Source organism: Monodon monoceros, unplaced genomic scaffold (genome assembly GCF_005190385.1).
Source record: "Monodon monoceros isolate NGI ecotype Baffin Bay Population unplaced genomic scaffold, NGI_Narwhal_1 Super_Scaffold_13, whole genome shotgun sequence".
NCBI classification, from domain to species: domain Eukaryota; kingdom Metazoa; phylum Chordata; class Mammalia; order Artiodactyla; family Monodontidae; genus Monodon; species Monodon monoceros.
The window spans coordinates 15,388,875-15,415,337 of NW_021703769.1; the positions used below are offsets into that span (position 1 = coordinate 15,388,875).

Genomic DNA, 26,463 nt, shown 5'->3' on the forward strand with positions numbered 1-26,463 from the left:
AACCACTGGACCACCAGGGAATTCCCAACAGCAGGCACTTTTAATCCCACCTTCCAGAGGACGAAGCCAGGGTGCAAAGGGGTGCGGTGTTTTGCCTCAAGTCACGCTGTTAAGTAGGGAGGGGAGCCGTCCCATCCTGCTCTCAAGCTCTTGCACCTAAAGGCGATGCTTCCCCCACCCTGAGGAGCTGCAAGGGGTTCGGGCACAAGATGGCAGCTGCCGCCACGTGGCCATTCCAGCTCAGCCGTTGCCCCTTCTCCTCCTGCCAATGCCCATCCCTCTCGTTCTCCAGTCAACATAAAGAATTAGAATCAAGAGACATCTGAATCACAGTGGGCAGTGCTTGCATTTCAGAAGACACATCATTGGCCGGAAAGAGTCAAGGCAATGAAATTTAAAAGCCTGAGGTGCTAAGAAAGGCACATGTTAAAGTAAGGACAGCACAGAACTGTGCTGTCGCATAGGGTGGCCACTGGCCGTGGGTGGCCATTTATACTTAAGATTGAATTTAATTAAAACTTCAGTTCTTCAGTTGCACTAGACACATTTCAAGTGTCCATTAAACACATACTACATTGGACAGAGCAGATACAGAACATCTCCTTCACCACAGAAAGTTGCATTGGACGTTGCTGGTACAGAGAGTGAGACTGTAGACTTTCAACCGGACTGGCTGGTTTTGAATCCTGCCTTCACCACCTACCTACTGGTATCCTGGGCCTCAGTTTCATCACCTATAAAATGGGGTTAATAATCCCGTAGAATTATTATTACACATCCAGCTCAGTTGGGACCAGTGGTTAGTCAACTAATCAAAGAAGCAGGGAATTATTATTATTATTATTATTTTTGCAGTACGCAGGCCTCTCACTGTTGTGGCCTCTCCCGTTGCCGAGCACAGGCTCCGGATGCGCAGGCTCAGCGGCCACGGCTCACGGGCCCAGCCGCTCCGCGGCATGTGGGATCTTCCCGGACCGGGGCACGAACCCGTGTCCCCTGCATCGGTAGGCGGACTCTCAACCACTGCGCCACCAGGGAAGCCCGCAGGGAATTATTTTAAATGATACACACCTTGAACATCTGCCACTCTGTTTTTTGAACGTGGGGCTGTCCATTGGCTTTTTGTGCTGTCCTCCTTACGTGAACTACACCAGAATCTACCTTCTGCTTTCTAGTTTTGGTTTATTTCAAGTGAGGCAAGGATCTGAAGACACTTGTGTAGCAACTTGAGTGCAGAATCCCTCTAGATTCTCATGGTAATTTTTTCCAGATCTTTTGTAGTTGTTTCTTCCACACCTAATTTGGCAGCCTGTTTTAGCAACTCATTTTTATTGTTTTCCTAAAAACAAATCTCTTCCTTTTTGCACTCATATTTCATCAGCTTATGGAATATCTAATTAAATTACACCATGACAATAACAAATGTGCTGGCTCAAACTGGCTTGAGAACAAACCCAACAGATTTTTGGCAAACACATCATTTGTCTTAGCTTGGGCTTCTCTAACAGAAGACCGTGGACTGGGGGTCTTAAACAGCAAACATTTATTTCTTACAGTTCTGGAGCCTGGAAGCCTGAGATCAGGGTGCCAGTATGGTTGGATTCTTGGCGAAAGCCTTTTTCCTGGTTTACAGACTGCCATCTTCTCAGTGTATTCTCACATGGTGGAGAGAAGAAGCAAGCTCTCATATCTCTTCCTGTGAGGGCACTATCCCATCCATGAGGACTCTACCCTCATGACCTAGTTACCTCCCCAAAGCTCCACCTCCTAACACCATCACATTGGGGGTTAGGATTTCAACGTATACATTTTGGGGGAGACGCAAGCTTTCAGCCCATAACAGCATTCTATTGGAGAGAGCAGAAGGGAGCAAGGACTAACTCTGTCAGACTGTAGGGTGGATTCGGCTCCGGAAGACACTTGCCCAGCCAGAGACTACATTTCCCAGCCTCCTTTGCTTCCAAGTATGACCATGGGGCTAGACCCCACCAATGCAGTGTGAGTGGGGGGTGATGTCACTTCCAGGTGGGCGTCTTTAGGAAGCAGGTGAGCTTCTCCATTCCTGCCTGCAATTTAGAGGTAGAAGGCCCGGAGGCCCAGGAGCTGGTGAAGCTGTAACATGTAAGTCACCCGGCTCATCACGTGAAGGAAAGCTGCCCTCCAACCAGGAACACCTGCCTTGGAATATTATGTGAGTAAGAAATAAACCTCTGTTGTGTTAAGCCACTGAATTTTGGGGTTTGCTTGTTATAGCAGCTACTAGTGAACCCTGATTAATAAGCTTACCTTATAGGGCAGTTGTGAAAATTAAATTAGATGATATGCATGTAACAGACTCTTAAGTGGGACTTTCCTATTGTCTTGTATTTCCAGTTAACAGTTAAGCCTCAACACAGGGATGCAAGGTGCTGAATACCCCCATATTTCAGAAAGCCATGAGACACACACCAGCAGGACTGTTTTAGGGGCGTCATACCGGCTTTTCTCCCACTCCATCCCCACCCCTTCAGCCTCCGCGAGCAGAAGACTAGAATTTGAGAATAATTTTCTAGAATAGGGAGAAATTATATACCTTTTCTGCTCTCCTGGGAGAAGAAAGGATCCCACACCCACCCCCATCCTGAGATGTCCCACTTGTAGAGATTTTGGGTTCTTGCCAGAAGTGGTGAGAGGTAGCTGATTCCCCGACCGCTCGTGAGGCAGGCTTGCAGATCCGCCCTCAGTGTGTGTTTGAGCAGAGAAAAAGTGATTAGAGAGATGGCAGGAAGGGGGGCATCCTGTACACCCATCACTTGGCTGAACAAGAATGGGTGAGCTTCCCATGAGCTGAATGGGTGTCGGGCCCTGCCCCAAAGGGATGATCCTTGTGCTTCCCAGGAAAGAGGACCCTGGCAGAAAGAGGCTGTGAAGTGCACTTCTGGGGACAGGGTCTAAGAGAGGTCAAGGGGTCCAGATATCCCCCAACAGTCAGGAGACCCTGAATAAGCTAGTCATGTGGTCCAGGAACACTAGCCTTTAAACACTTTCCACGCAGAAGGAATCCACCTCCCTGAGGGGACTCAAAGCAACACCAGCTACGTTTTTTTCCCCCTTTCCTCCACTGCTTCTTCCAGGCCTCATAAACAGGAGAAGCTAGAACTCAAATGGGGAGGATGGAAAAGGTTTTTAGAGAGACGCTCACACTCTCTCCGTGCTACAGAGGACTGTAATGCAGAGACTACGGGCAAGTTTCCGGAGCCAGACAGCCTGGGTTTGAATTCTGTGTCTCTAACTTACTAGCTGTGTGACCTTGAGCAAGTTAACCTCATCCCTCTGGGCCTTAGTATCTGTAAGATGCCATTAATAATAGTACGTACCTCATATCCTCATAGCACTGTAAGGTGCCCGTAGTTAGACTATTTAATAGTTTATTAAATTAAATAACAATGCATTATTGAGGTGAAGGGTCAAGCTTGATTTAGAGGAGGTGTTAAATAGTATATAATTAGATGTTCAATCCAGACTGAAAGGCATGGGGCAAGGAGAGATTTGACTGGATGTGTTCAAAGGCAATGGGTGAAGAAAAACTAGATCCATTTATGTGTGTCCCTCCCCAAATTCAGATTATTCAATAAGCCAGTTACACGTGTGACGTATTTAGATCAGTTTGGGACACATTGAAACCCTCAATACATGTTAACTATTATTATTCAAACTTGTGCCAGGTCAGAAATCGAATCCTTTCTAAGTTTTATTAGTTTTGAGGGATAATAAGAATGACTATTTTTGTGGTGGCATAAAGCAGTGATTCTCATACTTTTTGGTCTTCATAAAGCCACCCAATTGCGTAAAATATTTGTGAATCCAAATCACATTGCCAACTCCATTTGCAAAGTAGAAACAATGCGGAAAAATGAGCAAGTACTATATTTATAATCCTCCTCATTTTATAAAAGAATGAATTTCACAACCCCTCAAATGAGGAAGGTCATAAGTTCAGAGTAAAAGACAGTCTTACAGGTGGAATCCATTTCACTTGATGAGATTTCACTGTGTTGTCCTTATTTTTAGTACCAGTTCACTGGCTGGAGTTTGAAGACCTCAGATATAAATTCCCATAGAGTTTGCAAGCATCCAGAGCTGTTATCCCCTTTAATTCTCATGACTCCCCTGTAAGACTGGGACCATGGTCTACTTTTTCTTTTGAGTATGGAGGTTCAGAGGGGTTAGACGCCTCGTTCAGGGTCACCCAGCTGGAACAAGAAATCAAACCTGGCTTCAGAATCTCAATATTCCTGGTAAAATACGGTCTTTTCCTCTGGTTCGAATACATGTTGGAGGGGCCTTTCCTGTATGTGGTCATCCAAGCATGAAGTTCCTTTTCTTTTGTGACTCTGTCCTGTCCTAAAGCAGAGATTCTTTTCCCAGAGACAATATCCAAGGATCTGGGGATGAAATTCAGGAATTCCTGAACTTGAAAGGGAAAATAATTGCATCTTTCCACTGACCTTTAGCTAACATCTAGCACTTCAATTATGAATGGAGAAAACAAAGTAGTAGTAGCAGTACCTATTTGTCACCAAAAGAAATCACAAGTATTTTCATATCGCAAAGTAATTATTGTGGATATCTTGAAATACTGTTTATACTCTCGCCACATTGAAATTATGGTAATTGAATCTCGTTGTTCAATATATTCCTAAAAAAGCACATGTAACAATCTCACATACTTTTTTTGTTTTGGTTACCGTATTTCAATAATTTGTGTCCTTTGTAATCCCATGTATTTGATTTTATGTGTTTAATATGACTTGTCTGAGAAGATCATAGACTTTACCAGTTGCCCAAGGAGTCCTAGGTTTGTAAAGAAAGGTGAAGGACAATGTTCTAGAGCCTTGAAGTCCTCCATTGTGTCCTCTGCATGTGATCAGCAGACGAGGGCAGAGAACGAGTGTGGAGGATGGTGAGGGGGGTTTATGGTCTGGGTCTGGAGTCAAGCCCATGGCCAGACCTCGGTCACTGTGGCTGGGAGATGTGGTCTCTCTCTGGGTGCCCAGGAGAACAACCAGCCAGCTGCTGCTCTGTTATCATGTCGTTTGCAATGGCTCAGACTCGAGGAGGCGCTGGGACCCCTTGTCTCGGCGATTTCTAGGGGGATGGTGGGGCGGCAAGTGCTGGGCACCAGGCACCATCTTGCTTATCTCATCTGCAGGTGCAACCAGTCTACTGTTGCATGGAGGTGGCACTGGGGGCAGCTAAAGCTGCTCCTCTCAGATCTTACTTCTGCTCCAACGTGCTGTCTGCTTTGTGTCCCAAGAACCCACAGTCTACAGGGGGCTGATGAAATTAGGACAGAATGTACATTTTTGCAAATATAACTGTGGCTCTTGCGTGTGCAGAGCGCTAGAGTTTGCTAAGCACTTTTGTAAGCTGGGCTTATCTCATCCTCACTGCCGCCCTCCAGCAAGGCAGGGCAAAGATGATCATTTCCACTGTGCAGAGTCAGAAACAGCTCACAGGGGAGAATTAGATGCTCAAGGTCACAGACTAGAGGCACAATCAGGGCTAGAACCCCGGCCTCAGTCACCATTCAGCAGGCGCGTGTTAAATACCTACCATGTACCAGGTCCTGTGGTGGGTTTCAGGGACACAGGGATGAATCAGAAATCTACCTGGCTTCTAGGGAACAAAGCCCAACAGAACAGCCAAGAATAGACAGGTAATTACACTACCGTATACAATTATATTTGTCAAGACTCTTAGTTCAAGTGACAGGAACCCAATTCAAACTAGTTTCAGTAATAAAGGGAGTTTATTGGTTCACATAACTGAAAAGTTTAGGGAAGGACAGCTTCAGGCGCAGCTGGATCTAGCAGCTTGAACCTAGTTGCCTGCCATCTGTTTCTCTTAATTTCTTGGTTCCGTGTGACTAAATTTTTCAGTACTTCTCATGGTGGCAAATATAGCCTCCAGCAATTGAAGACTTACCTTCTAATAGTTTGCCCACTTGGGTCAAAAGATGGTACCTCTTTCCCAGTTGTTCCAGAAACAGTGCTGGGGTTTTGCATGGAATGGCTGAGCCTCTTGCCTCATGTCATCCTGGATGTGGATGAGGTGGGGGTGAGGTGAAGGCATAAGAGCGAAGGAGCCTGAGTCCCTTAATCGTTTGTGGAGGAGCCCACCTACCAGAAGCACCTGTTAGGAATGTTACATAACCGAGAAACAGACTTTGTGCTTTAGACAGTGAGCAGTGGTGTGCTGGGGGGTGCTGGTGGCCAGAGTGGTCTGCCCCCAGAGGCAGGTGAAAAAGGGGTACACTGTGTTTAAAAACTTTTGAAACAATAATAAATGGGCTAAATTCAATCTGCTTTTTATTATCACCACGGGCCAGCAATTCTAAACATTGTCTGTATTAAAACTTGCCTTCCCCAGAACACCACTCCCACCATCAACCCTGACCCTTTGGTGTGCCACTGGATTTGGGGCCTACTGACTGCTGGAATCTGGTTTGCCAAGACATACATAAGGGTTTATTTATTTATTTTAGTTTTGGCTGCCTTGAGTCTTCGTTGCTGCGCGCGGGCTTTCTCTAGTTGCGGCGAGCGGAGGCTACTCTTCGTTGCAGTGCATGGGCTTCTCGTTGTGGTGACTTCTCTTGTTATGGAGCACGGGCTCTAGGCACATGGGCTCCAGGCGTGTGGGCTTCAGTCATTGTGGCACGTGGGCTTCAGTAGTTGTGGCTCGCGGGCTCTAGAGTGCAGGCTCAGTAGTTGTGGTGCACGGGCTTAGTTGCTCTGCAGCATGTGAGATCTTCCCAGACCAGGGATCAAACCCGTGTCCCCTGCACTGGCAGGCAGATTCTTAACCACTGCGCCATCAGGGAAGTCCCCCATAAGGGTTTAAATAGCAATCTGATGGACACCCTTATGTACGTACGCCACAATGGTTAAGGAAACATTACAAATATGACGGTTGCCACAAAATTTGGAAATAAGTTTAGATTTCTTTTGGAGATTAAATTCAGACACCTGAGAAATCTGGCTGAGTTGGTGAAAGGACCCAGGGGGACTTCACTTTGTACGGGGGCCGCATCGGGACCCTGGACTGTCCGTCTGTCGTAAGCGGTGAGGCAGTGTGGATGCTACCAGGTTCTAAAACCTTGGGCTTTAAGGGGGTGAGAGTGGGCACAGAAAAGGAATCGAGAGAGGAAGGGAGGGGAATGGGACATGAGTGGGATGGCTCATAGATGAAGAGATGCAGGAGGGTCATTGGGACACAGAGGTCCAGCCCTTGAGGTGAGAAGGAGAGTAAAGTCAAAGTCAGCCCCCGTGTTGACCGCCTGCTGGCTTCAGGGCTGGGAGGAAGCTACAGAAGAAGCCCATGTTAAGTACTGCCCATCCGACAGGAGCAGGTGAAGAGACTCAGCCCAGAGATGAGATTGGAAACATTTCCACGAAAGCCAGTGGTGAAGGGCCAGGGGGTAGCAAATGGAACATGGGTAAGAACCAGACCAGTGTGGAGGGGCCACTTACAAGTAGGCTTGTTGACTAACCTTGAGATGTCCAAAAGGCCTAGGCTCCTGCCCTGGGGCTCGCCCTAGTGTTGTAATTAATTGCAGTGGAAGAGGAAAAAGATGAAGTTCTTGAGAATTGGCTAAACCATGACCCTGTTGCTAAGAATGTGCGTCAGACCCTAGACCACATTTTAGCCCTGGAGAGGCAGGTGGACTTTTTGATAGCACGTGAAATGTGGTGGCCATACGAGGCTTCCCTTTCCCAGGCACCCCCTCCCCCGTGAGGCTGCTCGAGTTGCCCCTTGAAGAGGGTGCCCCACCTTTTGTTACTGCAGTAGCCAGGATGGCCATGGGCTGGTGGGCTGTATCCTTTGCAGCGCTGGACAAAGGACCAACGTGTATGTATATTGATGGGGATAATCTGGAAGAGAGGGAGAAATGGAAGCTGTGGGGATAACATGGGGAAAGTGGCAGGAGTCAGCACCTGGACAGGTGAGAGGGGGTGGGAGCCAGGGCCCAGGGAAGGGTTGGCCTCGGTTAGATGTAGAGACTGCAACTCATGAAGAATAATCAGGGCATCCGTGAAGGGGAAAGGAGTGGCCCAGGCAGAGGGGACAGCTTGGGGAGAGGCCTGGGCCAGAGTGGGGAGCCCAATCCATCCCGTGTAGCTGGAGCACAGAAGAGGCTGGAAGACATAGCAGCGTGGCGTGGACCCCACCCGGAGGGCACCTCTGAGCCCAGGAGGGGTTTAAGCAGAGTGACATAACCGTAGCTGTGCTCAAGAAAGATCCATGTGGCTGTATCGTGTGGTCGACCTGTCCAGAGCTGAACTGTGGGCAGAGGGACCGGGGGACAGACACTGGTGTCCTGGCTCAGGGACCAGCAGGGGCTCTTACAGGCATCTGTCTAAATGTTTTAAGAAAGCTGCTGCATTCGACTCAAATAGGAAAGAATCCTAGGCCAGGTCTATCACTGCCTCATCCTGAGGCCTTAGATGAGTCCCTTCCCTGCCCAGAGACTCCCTTTCCTCACTCCTGAAACAGGAAGGGAATGGGTCCCAGGCTCCCAGGCTCCTCCCTGCTGGTGGTCTCTTGGCGGCTTATTCACCAAAATGCCACAAGGGGGCAGCAGCACATCACCGTTTTCTTCGTATTCTCATATGAAGTCACGCTATTAAACCTACACAGATTTTAATGAAGTGGAGGGCTTGTTAAAACACAGATTTCCCGACCCCACTTCCAGAGTTTTTGTGGGTTTGGGATGGGACACAAGATATTTGCAATTCTAACCAGTTCCCAGGCGATGATGTTGCTTCCAGTCTGGGGCCCCCACTTTGAGAATTACCAAGGTTGAGGATCGGGCGTGAGGGTCAGGGTGAGCTCTGACCCACGCAGACACGGACACTGGGAAATCACTGTGAACTGGGCAGCCACTCCCATTTGTCAACTACATATTGACTTTTCTAAGCCCCATTAAATCCCCCCTCCCCTTTTTTTTTTTTTTGGCCACAGCGTGGCGGATCTTAGTTCCCCGACCAGGGATCAAATCAGTGCGCCCTGCAGTGGGAGGGAAAAGTCTTAACCACTGTGCCACCAGGGAAGCCCCCTGAATCGCTTTTTTAAAGGCAAGACAGGGACTTCCCTGGTGGTCCAGGGGTTAAGACTCCGCGCTCCCAATGCAGGGGGCCTGGTCTCGGTCCCTAGTCAGGGAACTAGGTGCTGCGAGCCACAAAAATCCCCCAGTCAGCAACGAAGATCCCGCAACTGAGACCCAGCGCAGCTGAATGAATACGTAAACATTTTTTAATGAAAAGCAAGATTCTTTCATTCAATAATGATTGGGCTTGGTCCGTCCTGGGCACTGTTCTAGGTCCTGGGAATCCATCAGTGAACAAAGCAGGGAAATTAATTCCCACTGCTCGTGGAGTTTGGCAACAAATAGTAAATGTTATAAGTAAGTAAGTTACGTTGAAACGTGCTAAGTCCATCAAGGGTATTGGAAGAGCTCGGGTGGGTTCTCAGTGAAATGGTGACTTGTGAGTCAGACTTGAAAGAGATCAAGGGGATTTGCCACGTGGGGGAAGATGATGTCAGGCAGAGGGAACAGCCCGTGCAAAGGTCCTGAGGTGGGAGCAAGTCTGGTATGTTTGAGGAACAGCAAGGGGGCCAGTGAGGTCAGAGCAGGGAGAGGGTAATTGAGGACAAGGGCAGAGAGGTGACAGGGGCAAGAGTGGGGGGCTTGTAGGTCACGTAAAGGCCTTTAGCTTTCCTCGGAGTGAAAAGGAGCGGCATGGTCCGATGTGGTTTTTAACAGAATCCCTCTGGCACCCCCTGTGATGAGCAGGAGAAAGTTCCCACAGGTATCCGGGCAGAGATGACGGTGGCCCCAGCCAGGGGGGCGCAGTGGAGCTGGGGAGGGTGGTAAGAGGTTATACACAAACACACACGTGCGTGCTATTTCCATAACTAAACCAACTGGACCAATGTGATTATCCACTCCTCTCCTCTGTCGAGGTGACCCACATTCTCGGCCTGAACCCTTCTCTCTATGTCCAGACCTGTGCCGTCTATGATCTCCAACTGCCTCTGGCCACACTGCCCTGGATCACTACTGTCTCCTTGAACTCAGAATGTCTAGGACACGCCCCTCCTATCTGCCACCAATGGGGGCTCACCTCTGCTCTTCCTGGTTGCTGACGATGGCCCCCCCACCCTCCCCATCCCCCAGCAGAAAGCCCCGGGATGTGTTTGGCCTCTTTTTTCCCCTGCCGATCATATCCATCCTTCCAACGAGATCTCACAGGCGTGGTCAGGCCCTGCTGACTCTTCCCATCTGCTGCTTTTGTTTTTAATATTTAATTAAATAATTAATTTATTTATTTGGTTGTGCCAGGTCTTAGCTGTGGCAGGCGGGCTCCTTAGTTGTGGCTCACTGGCTTCTTAGTTGTGGCATGTGAACTCTTAGTTGTGGCATGCCTGTGGGATCTAATTCCCTGACCAGGGATGAACCCAGGCTCCCTGCATTGGGAGCATGGAGTCTTACCCACTGCACCACCAGGGAAGTCCCATCCCATCTGCTTCTGTTCCTTCTTTTCTACTCCCGTGGGCCTTACCTCTGAACATGGCAGTGACTGCATTCGGTATAGCCTGGTGGCCAAGAGCAGGGGCCCTGGAGCGGGACCCTCTGGGTTTGAATCCTGGTTTTGCCAGCTTTGAACTGTGTACACTTGGGCTGTTTCCTTAATTTCTCTGTACATCAGTTTCTCCATCTGTGAAATGGGCATAATTATACTTACTTCAAAGGGTTATTGTGAGGGTCAAGTGAGTCGTTACATAGAAGATGCTTGGAACAGAGCCTAGTATATTGTTAACACTCAATGAATGTTAGCTCTCATTTTTATTAGTTTTGCAATAAGTCTTTATTGAGCACCTATTATGTGTAGAGACCTCCATCATACTCAGAGATAATCTGACCCAAGAGAAAGAGCACAGGCCTTGACTCAGCAATCCCACTCCTAGATACATATCCAACAGAAATGTTTACCAATATCTAGCAGAAGACATACAGTAGAATATTCACCATGCCTTATTCATAATAACCTCAAACTGGAAACTACCCAAATGCCCATTGAAAGTAGAATAGGTAAATAAAATGTGCTCTGTTTACACAATGGAATATTATACAGTGACAAGAAAGAATACATTATTGTTACTTGAATATCATGGATGCAACTAACAAATATAACGGGGCATGGCTGGGCTGGGTCCCTCTGGCCCGGGCTTCAGTGGGGGTAGCCTGAGTTTCACCTGGTGACCTTTGTCCCCAACACCATCCCCTCTTCACAAACAAGAAGATTCCCAGCCTTTGCCTTCACATTAGTCTCTGACTTGCAAAGAATTATCAAGACAGGATGATAATGATAGCTTATTTTCAAGTGGACGTAGAGGAATCACTCACCTAACATTCACAATACCCCTACGTGGTGGGTACTCACTCAACACAACGACCCTACAGGGTGGACATTACTATTTATGCCCATTTTACAGATGAAAAAGCGAAAGCACTAGGAGGTCAAGTCAAGGTAATGATAGCTAAAATGTTTATTTAAACCACATAATACTTTCAACGGCCCTCTGTGTTGAGTACTTCCATTATCCCCATTTTAGAGGAAAGGAAACCGAGGCACAAAGAAGTTAAGTACGCTGCCTGAGATCTCAGCAGGAAACCAGCCAGGACCGGGCAGGCTGTCTGGGGCCACTCTTCATGGCTCTGCTCACAGCTTCTCAGGAGTGAGGTCATGGGCCTTACAGCAAACCTGGCCCAGAGCCCAGCAGCACAACCCTAGGACAACTCATTAATCACTCTGAGTCTTAGTTTACCCACCTCTAAAATGGGAACATCAGCAGCACTTTGTTTTAGGGATGTTTCAAGGGCAACATGTGATTATGTGGGTAGAGCTCTTTGCAGAGAGAGCCCCCCACGTAGGAACAGTTCAGTGCAAGTTCATTGCTCTCATCCTGGCTCTCAGGATGATTTCAGAATTGTTCCGGGCAGCGTGTTCAGAGTTTACACTTGCAGAACCAAACCCACCAAAACTCAGCCTGCGAGAGACCACAGACCCAGCCTGGAGAGTCAGATAAACCTGGCTTGGACTAAAATCCCACCCCAACTGCAAACCAGCTTTTGGACAGATCACATTTCCAGATCTAGGCTTCCTCATCTGTGAACTAGAGTTAGTTCTATTTTGTGAAGATTAAATGGCTCCAGTGCTGCCTGTGATTCTCAAATTGGGGTACCCGGAGGAGGTGGTACCTGACCGAAGTACTGGAGGCCACCGTACTGAAGAGCAGGTCATTTACCACCTGTGTGCTGAGAATCGACCTTCCTGGCTCTGTTTTGTACCTTAGAGCACTGCATTCCTGGCCTCCCAGGTCTTCCCAGTAGGTTTGACCAATGGGAGGCACTTCTGGGAACTGGGGGGTGGGAGAGAGCAGAAGCCAGGATCTGTCTCCCCATCTCCATCTGCCTTTTGTCAGGCACACGGCTGCATCTCCGTGGTGGCCCCTGCTCCCAGCAGACAGCCCTGCTGTGATTCCATCTTTCACCTTCTGGTCCCAGCTTCTGGGCTCTGCCCTCCCTCTGCCTCTCCACCCCGAGGTCCGGTACTGAGGGAAAGAAGTCATTCAGTAAAGAATACTTACCGTATGACTCTATTTACGTGAAGTTCAAGAATAAGCTACATCATCTTTGAGGGCGGAGAGGATGATCCAGCCCGAGAAAACTTCCTTTGATGATGGAAATGTTTTACACCTTGACTGAGGTGTTGGTGTGTGCGTTTGTAAAGACTCATGAAACCAGTAAGACCTGTGCCCTGATGGCGCAGTGGTTAAGAATCTGCCTGCCAATGCAGGGGACATGGCTTCGATCCCTGGTCCTGGAAGATCCCACTTGCTGCGGAGCGACTAAGCCCATGTGCCACAACTACTGAGCCTGCACTCTAGAGCCCGTGAACCACAACTACTGAGCCCGCGTGCCACAACTACTGAAGCCTGCACGCCTAGAGCCCTTGCTCCGCAACAAGAGAAGCCACCGCAATGAGAAGCTCGCGCACCGTGACAAAGAGTAGCCCCCGCTCGCCGCAACTAGAGAAAGCCCGCACACAGCAACGAAGATCCAACGCGACCAAAGATAAAAATAAAAGACCTGTGCATTTAACTGGGTGTGCCTCATCCCTCAATCGAATTAGTTTAAATAAGAAGAAATCCTGGTAAATACCAAGAGTGTTTTCTAATTTCCTGGTTGGATCCTGATGAAAACATAGTTTTTATTTTTAAACAAACACAGGTAGACCGCCAAAGAGGATATAAAATTTGTATGTAGGGATTTTTTTGTCTTTAAACAATAAAACATGAGACGTCAAACGGAACTTCACACATGGGTTGGTTTATTTCAGGCCGTGTTCCCCAGTCTCTGGAAGGTACTCTTCATCATCCCCTGCTTCTCTCTAGTCAAAAATGTTTCCAAGCTCTGACCCGTATGAAATGTCTGGCTTGGCCTGGTGCATTGCAGAGTCTCAAAACAGGTTAATTCTTACTAATACAAGTTGGGTTTAATGGGTCAAGTTAAGGCCTGTTTTCTGACTTTCTTCAAGACAGAGTGATTTCACCTTGTGATTTTTACAAAGATTTCAGTCCCTGAATTCTGCCCATGGTCGGGGGGGAGGGCTTTCTTAGACAGCACAGGCTTGACACATAGGCACATATTCAGGGATATTCTTACATCGCTCCAGGAGAGGAAGCAGGAGGTTCAGAATATCTGTGCCCTCTTTAGCATAACCCCAGAAAAATAGCCCATCCAGCCCAGCACCTGCCTCAGTCTAATGATTAAGGGAGAGGTGGTGGCCCCATCTCTGGAAAGCTAGCCCGTGCGCATCATTGATAAAGGCTGTGAATGGACCAGAAGAAACCTGGCCATTCTCCCAGGCTGTGAGTTAGAGAAAGGGGGACTAGGGCATGCATCCCGCTGCATCTCAGGGTCCAGGTGGACCAGCTGGCTTGGCAACACTCTCGTCCTCCAGGGCCCGGATGGTGGACCCAAGCTGGACTGTTGCCTGCAGCCCAGGTTGCTTGCTGGGTGGGCGGGTGACACCGAGTCTCCATTCTCAGTCTGGCTCTAAAAGGCCCTGTTCCATGGGCTGTGGCCCCTGGTGGGTGGACAGGGCCCGAGTAGGCATAGGCGGCGCTGGGTCTCCAGGCGGCAGAAGCGATTCTGGTTGGACACCCGGCTGGCCACGCCCAGCCCACAGGTGGTTGAGCAGGGGCCCCAGGCCGTGCTCCATTCTGGGCAGGAGGCGGCAGGGGCTGGGGGAGCGACAAGACCAGAAAACTGGGGTCCTGGGGGAGAGAAAGAGGGGTCAGCACGGCAAGGTTAGGCAGACAAATCTACCCACTGGCTTGCGATGCAATCTTGGTCACGTTGCTTAACCTCTCTGGGCCTCAGTTTCTTCCTATGTAAATTTCCTAATAGTTGATGGGAAGGATTGGATGAAATAGCGGAGGTGAAGCACTTAACACAGTGCCTGGTATTTGCAAGCACTTCATAATTATTGCTTATTAGGCAACTATGATGGCATTGGCCATGATGCCTCCCAGTAAATGGTGACTTTCTCACTGCTGTATCCTCCACAAGTTCTGTGATAAGTAGCATCTTACAGGAAGGAGGTTGGGGCCCGTGTGTGTGGTGGTACCATGACCTGGAGGTAAGGATGCTGGTGATGGTGAGGCCGTGTCTGGATCAAGGTGGTGGGCTCCCATGGTCTAGCTTTTCCTTCTCCTCCAGTCTTATTCTGTGCTGTTAATATTTTAGTATCCCTCCTTCTAGTCCTTTATAACCAGTGGCTCTTAAATGGGGACAGTTTTGCCCCCTGGAAGATATTTGGCAACCTTTGGAGACATTTTTGTTACAAGTAAGAGTGGGGACTACTGGAATCCAGCAGAGATGCTGCTACACATCCTACACCGCACGAGACATCCCCTCACAACCAAAAATTACCTGGCCCAGATGTCACTAGTGCCCGGGTTGAAAAACTCTCTGTTATATACACGTGTGCAGCATTGTACGACGTATATGTGTTCGTATAGCTATAGACGCACACACATGCATACACACAGCGGAGATCAACTTGCATATACGGTGTCATATCCTGCTTTTTATACATAAGGCTAACTCCCTGGCATTCTCCTATGTATTTAAACAGATGTATCATATTCCATTGTAGGGATAATAACAGCATACACTGAGTGCTGTGTGCCAGGCACGTCATAACTGCTTAGCTTGTATTTACTCATCTAGGCCTCACAGCAGCTCTATGAGGTGGATGCTCTCATTCTCATTTTACAGTTGGAGGAACTGAGACACAGAGAAGTTAAGTAACTTCTCACACAGCTAGGAAGTAGCGGAACTGGGCTTAGAACACAGGCAGACTCCATGCTTCACCCACCATGCTCTATCGCCTCTCGTGTGGCGCCATCTTCTATGGAAACAATGCCCTCTTTTCGGTTGCCTTCAAAAATTAAATTCATATAATAATAATTTTTAAAAACCCAGTAACATAGCAATAACGTAATCCTATAACTGAAGAGTTTATAGCATGAGGTCACTGTCTTTCCTGCCTACCCCTAGGCCCACATCCCAGAGGCAACCACCTTGCTTCACTCGGTTTTGAGTTCCTCTTTTGATAAACCCCAATAATAATGTAGTACTAATATTATATAATATTTAAATTGTATTATATAAATGTTATTAATATGTATCAATATATTATGAGTATAATAACATATATATTATAATAATATAGGTCTATGTTATACCTCTGTTATGAAATGTGAGAATTTGTTTCAAGTGTTCTAACCCTCCTTTCCCCTCCCCCCTCTGCCACCAAGTTTTATTTTTAATTGTGTAGGATTTAAACTTATATATTTGCACCACCGCCTCCTGTTTTGTCAGTTTTAAAGAGGTCTTGTGACCCTCCACTCCACTTTCCTACATGTCCCCGTAGCCACTGTCCCCTCCCAGATTTTGTCAGTATAACCTTAGCTTTGATGTGTCCAGGTGTCCTGGCACCTAAGAGGCCCCGCCCATTCCCCCCGCCAGCCCTCCCCGCCCTCCCCCCCACCACACCTCCAGGTGGCCCTGGACCAGCCCTGTACTCACCATGGGCTGGGAGGGGCTGGACCCCCAGCCCCCTTCCCTGGTCGCACACCCACTCAGGGCAGCATTTTCCTGGGACCTCCACCTTCTTGGGGTAGGGACAGTCCCAGCTGGGCAGCCGCACGTCCTCGCTGCACAGGGGCACACAGGTGAAGCCGCCGTCCTCACAGCGGCAGCGGATCCTGCAGTGGGGCTGGAAGGTCTCCCCATCCCGGTAGAGGCGGCCGTTCACCTCACAGCTGCCCTCATCTTCTCCCCCTGCAGAGGAGAAACCGGATCTCCATCGGTGACCTCCCAACTTTTCCCTGGGAGGGCTGCACTGGCCACATCCTCCACAGGGTCCTCTCTGCAGAGCTGGTCTGGATCCCGCTGGGGATGCAGTGCCCTTACAGAATCTGAGCGCCGCAGGGGGCTCCAGCCCCGAGATATGCACCCCCGCCCCATTGCCATACTGCCCTGTCGCCTGCAGGAAGACAGCGTGCTGCATCCTGGAACAGGCTTTGTGGGAAGACTGGCCTGGTTTCAGCTCTTTTATTAGCTATGGACCTTGCCCAAGTGATGTTACTTCTTTTAGTTTCCCCATCTGCAAAATGGGTTATAATGGTACTTACTTCACAGGGTGTGGCATAGACTAAATGAAATGATATTTGGAATGAATACAACATGAAGGAGACCTTCAATAGATCCTTGCTGCTCTGTTGTTATTATTAGAATAATTATTATATATTAATAATAATATGTTTTTTAAATATATAAAATATTACCACTATTGTATACACACTGAAATTTCATGCCACAAACTTTCCTTGTCCATCTGCTGTATTATAGTCATCACTGTCAGGTCAGGGCTCGACTTGCTGGCTGTGTGACTTTGCGTAAGTGACTTAACTTCTCTGAGTCACCTTAATAGCAATGATGAGGACAGTAATTCGTACTTCCAGTGAGATGAGATAAAGTGTACGCAGCACCTAGCACACGGCTAGGCACAGAGTAGGTATTTAAGAAACACTCTTTGGACGAAGCCCTCAGATATGTGTATTATGGCCTCTTCCTCCATTGGACATGAACCCCTTAAGGGCTGGGGCCAAGAGGGTTCGTTCTGGCATCACAGAACCGCAGGAAATGCCCTTCGAATGAATGCCTGGCACAAGACTCAGCACGTGAGAGACAATGATAAAATAGTTCTGACTCCTTATCATTTCAGAGATATATATCGTGCCCCTCCTGTGTGCCAACCACTGTGTTCCTAGACAGGACTAAGACCCAGTCCTTACTAAGAGGGATTCAAGGGCCAGTGTGCGGGACAGGTATGAATGTCGCCATCTCCGAGACAGAATAAAGTAAGAGCCCTGGAGAGGTGTATGTGAGCCGCTCAGGAAGTGCAGAGAAAGGGACAATTAGGAGGGTTTCCTGGAGATGTGGGTGGCACTTCACCTGGGTGTGGGGGAAAGGACTCATGGGAAGCTGGTTTTCCCAGGTCTTCTGAGAAAAACCTCGAATAGATCCATACACATGCAGGAATTTTGGAAGCACACAGACCTGGGTTCAAATCCCAGTTCCCTGCTTGCTAGCTGTGGGACCTGGGACAAGTTACTTCACCTCTTTGAGCCTCAGTACCCTGCTCACAAAGCCACTGGAGGATCAAATGAGCTAGTGCACTTAAAGCATTTTGCCCCAAGCCCGGGACCTAGTAGATGCTCACTAAATGGGAATAGGTGATGCTATTCTTCTGGGCAGGACAGGGCCAGTGTCACCCCCATCTCCTTACTCCTTCCAGGCCACAGCCCTTTGGTTCCAAATCCCTGACCTTTTGGCCTGGACCATGTGGCCACTGGTTTCCAAGAAACCAGAGGGGTAGCTGCACCTTAATCCATAACCCCTAGCCTGGGTCTCCCAGCCAGACTCCTGGGGCTGCAGCCCTGGGGCCTCCTGGTCGCTGGGATGACCTGGTAAACAGAGGGATTATTTAGGAAAGTCAGCTGGAGGGAGCGATAATTTTAGTAAGATTTCCTGGCATCTCTCCTGGGTCCTTCAGCTCAGAGCTAATTGGGAGGTAGGTAATGATCCCTAGGCAGCCACTCCCCACCCCGGGATCTGTGTGAATCCATGTGCGTGGTCCCCGACACCATGAGGCACCTTCAAATGTACTGGATTTGGGATCCCCCCACCCATACACACATACTGCTGCCAAAACCCTACTTCTTCTTCTGGGCCCTCTCCAATGGCCCCCTTGTCCAGAAACTTCCCCCAAATAACTTCAGGGCACAAGCTTGTCATCTGGTAATTTCTGCATCCTTCTTTCCCTCTGAGAGTCCCTTGCAGGAGAAGGAACAACAGGGTCTTTTTGTTTTTTGTTTTTTGTTTTACCTGCAACCACTTGCACACTGTGTGACCTTAGGCAGGTGACTTAACCTCTCTGAGCCCCAGTTCCCTCATCTGCAAAATAGGGATAATAATAGGACCTCCCTCATTATTAAGGTTAAAATGAAATCACGTATATAAAGGATTTGTTCGCAGTACATGCTCCATAAACAGTGCCTGTTACTGCTAGCCCCACCAGAACTGTTGTTATTTTTCATACATTCAACAGTTATTTATTGAGTGCCTACTACGTGCCACACATTGTTCTAGGTATCTTGTGATACAGCAGTGACTGAGACCAGCCCAAATCCTGCCCTCACTGGACCTTTCGCTCCAGTGGAAATAAACACAAGAAACAAGGTGGTGTTTGTGATGTCAGATGGTGATTAGTGCTAGAAAAATAAAGGAGGGCAGGGTTAATGAGTAGGGCAGGGTTGTAGTTTTTAAATGTGGTGATCAGAAAAGGCCTCACTGAAAAGGCAATATTGGGGTAAAGATGTGAAGGAGGTGAGGGAACTCGCCATGCAGATATCTGGGGGAAAAAGTGCTGGTAGCAGGAAAAGCCAGTGCAAAGGCCCTGAGGTGGGAGCGTGCCTCATCTCAGTATTTAAGGAGCAGCGGGGAGGCCATTGTGGCTGGAGCAGAGAGCAGGAGGGAGAGAGGGAGTTAGATGTGGTCGTAGAGAAAACAGGAGCAGGATCCTGCAGGGTCTTGTCGCCCACTGAGGGGGCTTTGGTTCTTACTCTGAGAAGATGAGAAGCTATTGGAGGCTTTTACGCAGAGGAGGGAAGTGATCTGTGACCTGATTTATGTATTTAAAGGAGCCCTCAGGCTGCTGTGTTGAGAACAGACTAGGGGCCAAGGACAGAAGCAGGGAGACAGTTACGGGGCTTCTGCAAGATCCAGATGAGTAATGAGGGGGCTCAGACCCGGTGGTAGCAGTTGAGGGACTGAGAAATGTTGAATTCTTGAAATATTGTAAAGAATTTGCTGGTGGGTAGTGAGTGGGATGTGAAAAAAAAGGGAGAAGTCAAGAATGACTCCAAAGTTTGAGGCCGAGCCACGGGAGGGATGGAGACGCACTTGGCTGAGCTGGGGAAGCTGCGCGTTTAATGCCAGGGAGATCGGGAGCTCGTGCCGGACATACACACAGCTCGGAGTTGGTCCTCAGTGAAGAGGTGTCCAACTAGTTTGTGAGAGGAGAGATTTGGGGAAGCATGTTCCCTCCAGAGCCAAGACCTAGACTCAGCCTCTGTGAGGTCTTAGCTGGCCCTGGCTCATCCGTGGCTTCACTAGCTCCCAGCCTCCAAATTTGGTTCCAGTCTTTAAACATTCATGAGCACCACTGTGTCGCCTGACCAGGGCTGGAAGTGGCAGGAAGGAGCAAGGACCAGGTAAATTCTTGGCCTCCAGGTATTTGAAATTTGAATCAAGGTGGAATACGAAAAGCTCCTTAATAAAGTTAGTGACAGTAACAGCCACTATGTACTAAGCGTATACTGAGCATCAGGCAGTAGAGTGATAGAAACAAAGGTTGTGGAGCCAGCTCCCTGAATTCAAATCCCAGCTCAGCGACTTCTGAGCTGTGTGACCTTGGGCAAGTTACTTAGCCTCTCTGTGCCTCTTTTTTTCCATTTACAAAATGGGGATGACAGTAGGATCTACCTCATATGGTTGTTGAGAGATTAAATGAGGTGATATTTGTGAAACTCTTAGTGCCTGGCACATGGTAAATGCTAGGCAGGTGCTCAATAAATAAATTCTGCCAAGTGCTTTACATGTGTCATGGCTTAGCTAGATAACAGCCTTGTAAGCTAAGTGTTACTTGTCTAATTTTTTCTTTAGATACATTTTTATTAGCAGTCATCTGGAAGTTTATAAAACACATCACCCCTTTCTCATTAGTATACTCCCCTTATCAAAAAAAGTATTTTACAGGGATTTACTGTTGATAACTTTATGTCTATAATTTTTGTTTTTTAACAAGCCTTTTCCTGTAGATAGACTTATTGTCAATGATTCATGGGCTTTTCTTCCTCTCTTTCTCTATCTCTCATTCTTTTTTCTTTTTTAAGTGTTACAGCTATGTAGATGAGAGTGGTAAATTGCTCTACAAGTCTTATTATTTAAAAAGAAAAAAAGGGAACAGAACAGTCTTCACCTCTTTATAGTTCTCTAAACCAGTGGTTCTCAACTGGGGATGACTTTGCTCCCCGGCATCTCGTGGGTAGAGACCAGGGATGCTGCCAGAAGTCCTGCACAGAAGAGCAGCCCCACACAGAGAATTATCCAGTCCTAGAGCAAAGTTGAGAACCCCTGATTTAAATCCCCAGAAGGCACAAGGCCTAGGGTAGTGGAAGATGTGACATGCCCAAGGTCGCCAGCAAATAGCAAACTCGGGATTCAGACTGTCCAAGGGCTCCCAATCCCACAAGAGGACAGAACGGAATGTTGCTTTAGAGCCTGCTTGACTCAGTCCCCAGCTGTGTAACATTAAGCATGTCCATTAGTATCGCTGAGCCTCAGTTTCCTCATCTATAAAATGGGTCTGAAAGTACTTACCTCATAGGATTATTGTGAGGATTATGTGATTTAGGAGGTAAATGCTTAGCACAGTGCCTGACACAGGTTATGCCCTAAATAGGGAGTTGCCCTTTCATTTTTCCCAAGAGTGTTGTGAGGGTCCTGGGAAGGGATGATGACTTCTGGTTTGAGAAATCTGGGAGGGCTGTGTTTGAGCTTGGCTTTGAAAGTCGGCTATGATCTGGACAGACAGGAAGAAGGAGGGTAGGTTGTTTGGGTGGTGGCCATGATCTGAGCAAAGACAAAAGAAAAGAAGAGGGGAGTGAGCTTAGGGAACCCTGTGTCACCAGGTTTGGCTGGGAGAGAGAAGGGCTTCTCTTGGACTCAGGACCTCAAGGCCTTGACTTCCCCCCCAAACACCCCCTCCATCAGTCCCGCAAACCTGCTTACAGAGGCACACGGACCCCCGGCCGCCAGGGCCCGCCCCGAGCTGGCAGACCAGCCCCTGGCTGGGGTCGCAGACGTGGAGATGGTCGCAGGGCTCTCCCAGCCGCCGTGCACACACCCGGCAGCAGCTGCAACCGTCCAACACCAGGGGCACCCCCTGTGGGCATCGGGGTGGGGGCCAGGGACAGGTACACGGTGTTGGGCACAGCTGGGCACACACCTGCAGAGACAGAGACCTCGCTCAGCCATGGTCGTTCAAGGTGGCTAGTGAGCCCCTCACAACTGACTCCTTCTCTGCCAGTGTAGGGTTCACACCTTGGCCCTGGAGTCACATAGACCTGGCCTTGGACCCCGGCAGCCCCACGGCACTCCCTAAGAGACAGCATGGCACTGTGGTCATGAGCAAGGGCTCTGGACTAGAGTTCCGGAACTAACTCTGCCCCTTATTAGCTGAGCAATCTTGGGGAAGTTACTTATGCTCTCTGAGCTTCAATTTCCTCATCTGTAAAAAGGGGGCAATAATGTTTAACTCGGAGAATTGTTTTGAGGAGTACATGAAATGATGCATATTAAACCTTTAGCGCATGGCCTGGCGTGCAGTAGACACTCCATGCATCTGGCTATAATGATCTTCATTGTGAATTACGATAAAGGGCTTAGGGTCTGCCTTCTAGGAGCTTACAGGAGGGTAAAAGCAACAAAAGGAAGGATTAAAATGACAGGGTGCTGTTCACTTTTTAGCAGGTGGACAGTGGGTATTTATCTTGAGGGCTGAATAAATCAAACAGTATCATGGATGTTTTTTGATCTTTGGAACAATCTAGAATATGTTTCTGGATGAGCATCCAATCATCCAGGGAACCTGGTAAAATACCGATCCCGAGGCCTCCTCTGGGACTTACCAAATCAGAACTTCCAGAGGCTGAGCCCTCAAATCTGTTCTTAACAGGGGCTTCTGATGCCCAGCTAGGTTACTGGCACCTCTGCTCCAGTCTAAATCCCTCCCCCTGCCATGTAAAGATGGGGGAACTGAGCTCCAGATAGAGGAAGGGACAAAGTCCCAGTGGGTTAGCTGCAGGGCTGGGAGCCTGCTTCCTCATTGAGGATCCAGGAACCCAGATTTGGGATAGACATTTCCTGTAATAGGGAAAAAGCCTTAGGAACCCACCCCCAGGGGCAGGCTCAAGGTATCAGTCCAGGTGTCCTGACTGCCCCTCCTCACTCAGGACAGTGAAACAACCAAACCAGAAACCAGATGCCCTGGGGTCCCCATATGTCCATTGGAAGGTAGGGACCAAGGACCATGCATAATTCAAGATGTTACCAGTGGCCCCATCTATGGATCCTTGGAGGACTGGAGGGTTTTATGCAGAAGATGGAAGACTTGCAGTTTAGGAAGATGAAATGAATGACCTCCTATGTCCTGTGTGGCCCCAAAGCAGGCAATGACCCCTTTGCCCTAATCCTCACCTTTCCCACCCCTAGGACTCCCTATCCTGCAAACCTCTGCAGTTCCCATGCTGGCCACTAGGGGCTGCCCCAAATTGGCAGACCAGCCTCCGGTGGGGGTCGCAGACCAGGGGGCACTCACAGGGCCCCCATCTAAGATGGCACTGGTAATAATAGATGCAAGTGTACAGCTCTGTGCCTGGAACCTCACGAAGAGCGAGTTTCCACTTCCACAGGCATTTCAAGCAGGAGACTAGGTGATACCAGATTCTAGAGAAGATGGTCTAGCCTCACCTCTCAGAGTGTGGTCTGGACCAGCAGCAGCCCCATCACCTGGAAGCTTGTTAGAAATGCAGCATCTAGGGCCCTTCTTTATTAATCTAAATCTGCATCTTAATAAATTCAGAGGTGATTCACGTGGAATTGAGCTGAGAAAAAATCAGCTGGACTTTGGGCATCCCTTCCAAACCAGAGGTTGAACTCTCTTGGTTGGTGGGAAGTGGGGGGCCTTTGACCAGAACTGACTCTTGGGTCCCTCCCTCCTGAAAGCGGGGATGCCAGGAGATAAGCCTTCTGCTTTGCACCTGGGGTCTCACTTTGGGCTCTCTCTACGGGGAGAGTTTGACAGGGGCCAGATCTGCAGGTCCTGACGTGCCCAGGAGGGGCCACTGATAACCCCGATGATTATGGCTGACATTTACCATGGGCACGCCGAGTGCTGAGCACTTTAATGTACTAATTTAACCCTCCAGTGTGAGGTACCAGCATTATGCCCATTTTAATTCTTTTTTTTTGGCTGCACTGTGAGGCATGCAGCATCTTAGTCCCCTGACCACGGATCGAACCTGGGCCCCCTGCAGTGGAAGCATGGAGTCCTGACCACTGGACTGCCAGGGAAGTTAAGCATCATGCCCATTTTAAAGACGAGGAAACTGAAGCTTAAAGCAGTGTAGTGGTATCACCAGTAAGCGGTAGAGCCAGGATCAGAATCCAGGTTCATGTGAATCCAAGGCCCAGTCTCTTAATTGCCACACCTACCTCTTGTCCCCTAGTGGCTCTGATGCCACTTAGCCTCTGCCTCAATTTACCCATCTGTTCAAGAGAGATATCAGGGAGGGTGTTTCAGCATAGCCAAGAAGAGATAGGTCCTCTCTGGTATTCCTCTATCTCCGTGCCCTTTCTAACCACCCCATCCCGACGTTCAAGTTGCCCCATCACACACTTGGTTTCCCCAGACCCTTGCTGTGGTCCCCAGGAGGCAAGAGCCCTGGACAGGGAATCATCTGGGCAAGAGGTGAACTCCAAGTTCTACCACTGACTTGCTGTGTGACCTTGGACACTTCACTGAACTGTTCCGTGGGGAGGGAGCTGTTTCTTCCTCAGTAAAATGGGGTGGAGACCACCTGTCCTGGAGTCGTGACAAGGATTTAATGAGGTCACCGCCAGCTCTAGGTCAACGTGACTTGGCTTGTTTCCAGGTCTCTACCGCCTGCCCCTGTCCGCAGGCCTGAGCCCTGCCTGCAAGACTTGGAATTCTCTCTCTGCGGATTGTTGCGGCTTTCATGTGTGTGATGACCAAGTTCCTGTGTTCTGTGTGGGATGCTGCCTGGCTCCCTGGAGCCTGGGAAGAATGGAGGGCTGGGGGAGGTAAACGGTGAGTCTAGGACAGCTTCATTTTGGTCTTTCCTTTAATCCTAAGCCCAGAACCCCAAGTCCCCTGCTCCGGCTACCCACGCTACCCTCCCTGGAATCATGTCCTGCACACCCGCTTTGGGAGAGCAAACAGCAGGATTAGGATGGTTTCTGAGCCTTCCCCCAACCACTGCTTGGACCCAGGATAGAGAAAAGTTCCTGCCTGTGATCCTCAAAGGAGCATGAAAATACAGTGAGGTTGTGGCTTGTGGGGGGCCGATACCCATGACGCCAGGAGCCTGACATTTGCTAAGGTGATGGCAGGCTCAGCAACCGTGGCCTTGGTCCAGGTTGGGGGTGGAGAGACACAGACTGCAGTCCCCCCTGCCTCACACCCAGGCCTATCCTGGGTTCTACCTCCTCTATTGCTCTGATGCTGTGTGGTTTTGAGCAAGTTGCCTACCCTCTCGGAGACTCGCTTGACTGAAAACGGGATAATAATTCCTTATGGGGTTATTGGTCATGGTAGGCAAGGTGGATGTTCCACAAGCCCTTTGAAAATATCCCAGGAGAGAAGGTCATTATTCCATGGAGCTGTCTCCTTATCCGCCTCCAGCTAGGGTCAGCAGGCCACTCACTACATGAGGGCCCAGCAGCATTAATGCCCCTGTGGTATGAACATTCCAATCAGCTATGCACCAACATCCATTCAAATCCTGGCTCACAGGCAAAGGCAGGCCATGTCTTGAGTCTCCCCATTTATAATGAGAAGACCCACTTCTGTCTGTAGAGGAGCTATGGGGATTGGTAATAATCATAAAAGTCCTCTCTTAAACATTTGCCATATTCCAGGTCCTGTGCTAAGCACTGTAGTTGAACTATGATAAATGATCTTCACAGAGGCCCCATGAACATTATACCCATTCAACTGAGGAAGCAGCTGAGGCTCAGAGAGGGAAAGAGACTTGCCTGGGGTCACACAGCAGAGCTGGCCAGGGCCTGCTGTCTGGGCATCAGGGAGGGAAGCTGAGCTGAGCCCCACACAGGTGGCCTGCAGGAATTCTCCCAGGGGGTCCCTGGCTGTGATTTAACACCTTCCCCACCACACCAAGGAAGCCAGCAGTACATTTTGGGGCCTGGGGCCCCCTTACCTTGGAGAAGAGGCAGAGGAGGGAGAAGACCAGGAGGTGGGTCTGTGGTGTGCCTCTCATGTCACTGTGTCCCCACGGAGCCAGCTTTGAGCCTGGGAGGCAGGACCTGGAAGTCTTTATGTTCCAGCAGCTGTGAGGTCACTCCCAGGCATGCACGCGCGCGCACACACACACACACACACACACACACACACACGCTGGCCTTTGTAGCCCTTGTTTCTCTCCCATTCTCATCTTCCCACTGATGAGCGCATTTACCTGAAGGTGAGACTGTGGAGGCCACCTGGGGGGTGCTTGCCAGTGTGTGTGTGTGTGTGTGTGTGTGTGTGTGTGTGTGTGTGTATGTGAAAGCCAGAGCCAGTGCCAGTGCCAGGAGCCTGTGACAGGCTGGCAGGGGCCTCTCTAGCTCCTCCCAGCCCAAGAGGGGCCTCTCTAGCTGCAACCCAGCCCCAGCCCTCCTGCCTGACCCCAGGGACGGGGGGCTGTTGATCCAGGAAGTGCTCAGAAGACACCCCGTTTGCAAAACTGACCCGAGTGCTTCTAAGCCCCGTGGCCTGGACTCCAGGCGGCTTTGGCGGGCCTGCGGTTTCTGGCAGGAAGATTGGCAGCCATCCAGAGGTGGGTGTGACCCAGAGCAAAACTTCCCTTGGAGGCCTGTTTGCTTTTGGCGACAAGGGGCCTCCCCGTGGCCTGCTTGTT

At 49.3% G+C, this 26,463-nt stretch overlaps 1 protein-coding gene across 1 annotated transcript; it reads right to left on the minus strand.

Annotated features, from left to right (window-relative positions):
• Window positions 1–13,419: 13,419 nt before the first annotated feature.
• Window positions 13,420–26,053, minus strand: CCN5 (cellular communication network factor 5). Its single transcript, XM_029221274.1, has 4 exons — window positions 25,765–26,053; window positions 21,536–21,752; window positions 16,205–16,459; window positions 13,420–14,385 (listed from the first exon to the last, which is right to left on the minus strand). The coding sequence occupies exons 1-4, from the start codon at window positions 25,822–25,824 to the stop codon at window positions 14,165–14,167; spliced, it is 753 nt and encodes a 250-aa protein (XP_029077107.1). The 5' UTR covers window positions 25,825–26,053; the 3' UTR covers window positions 13,420–14,164.
• Window positions 26,054–26,463: the final 410 nt, after the last annotated feature.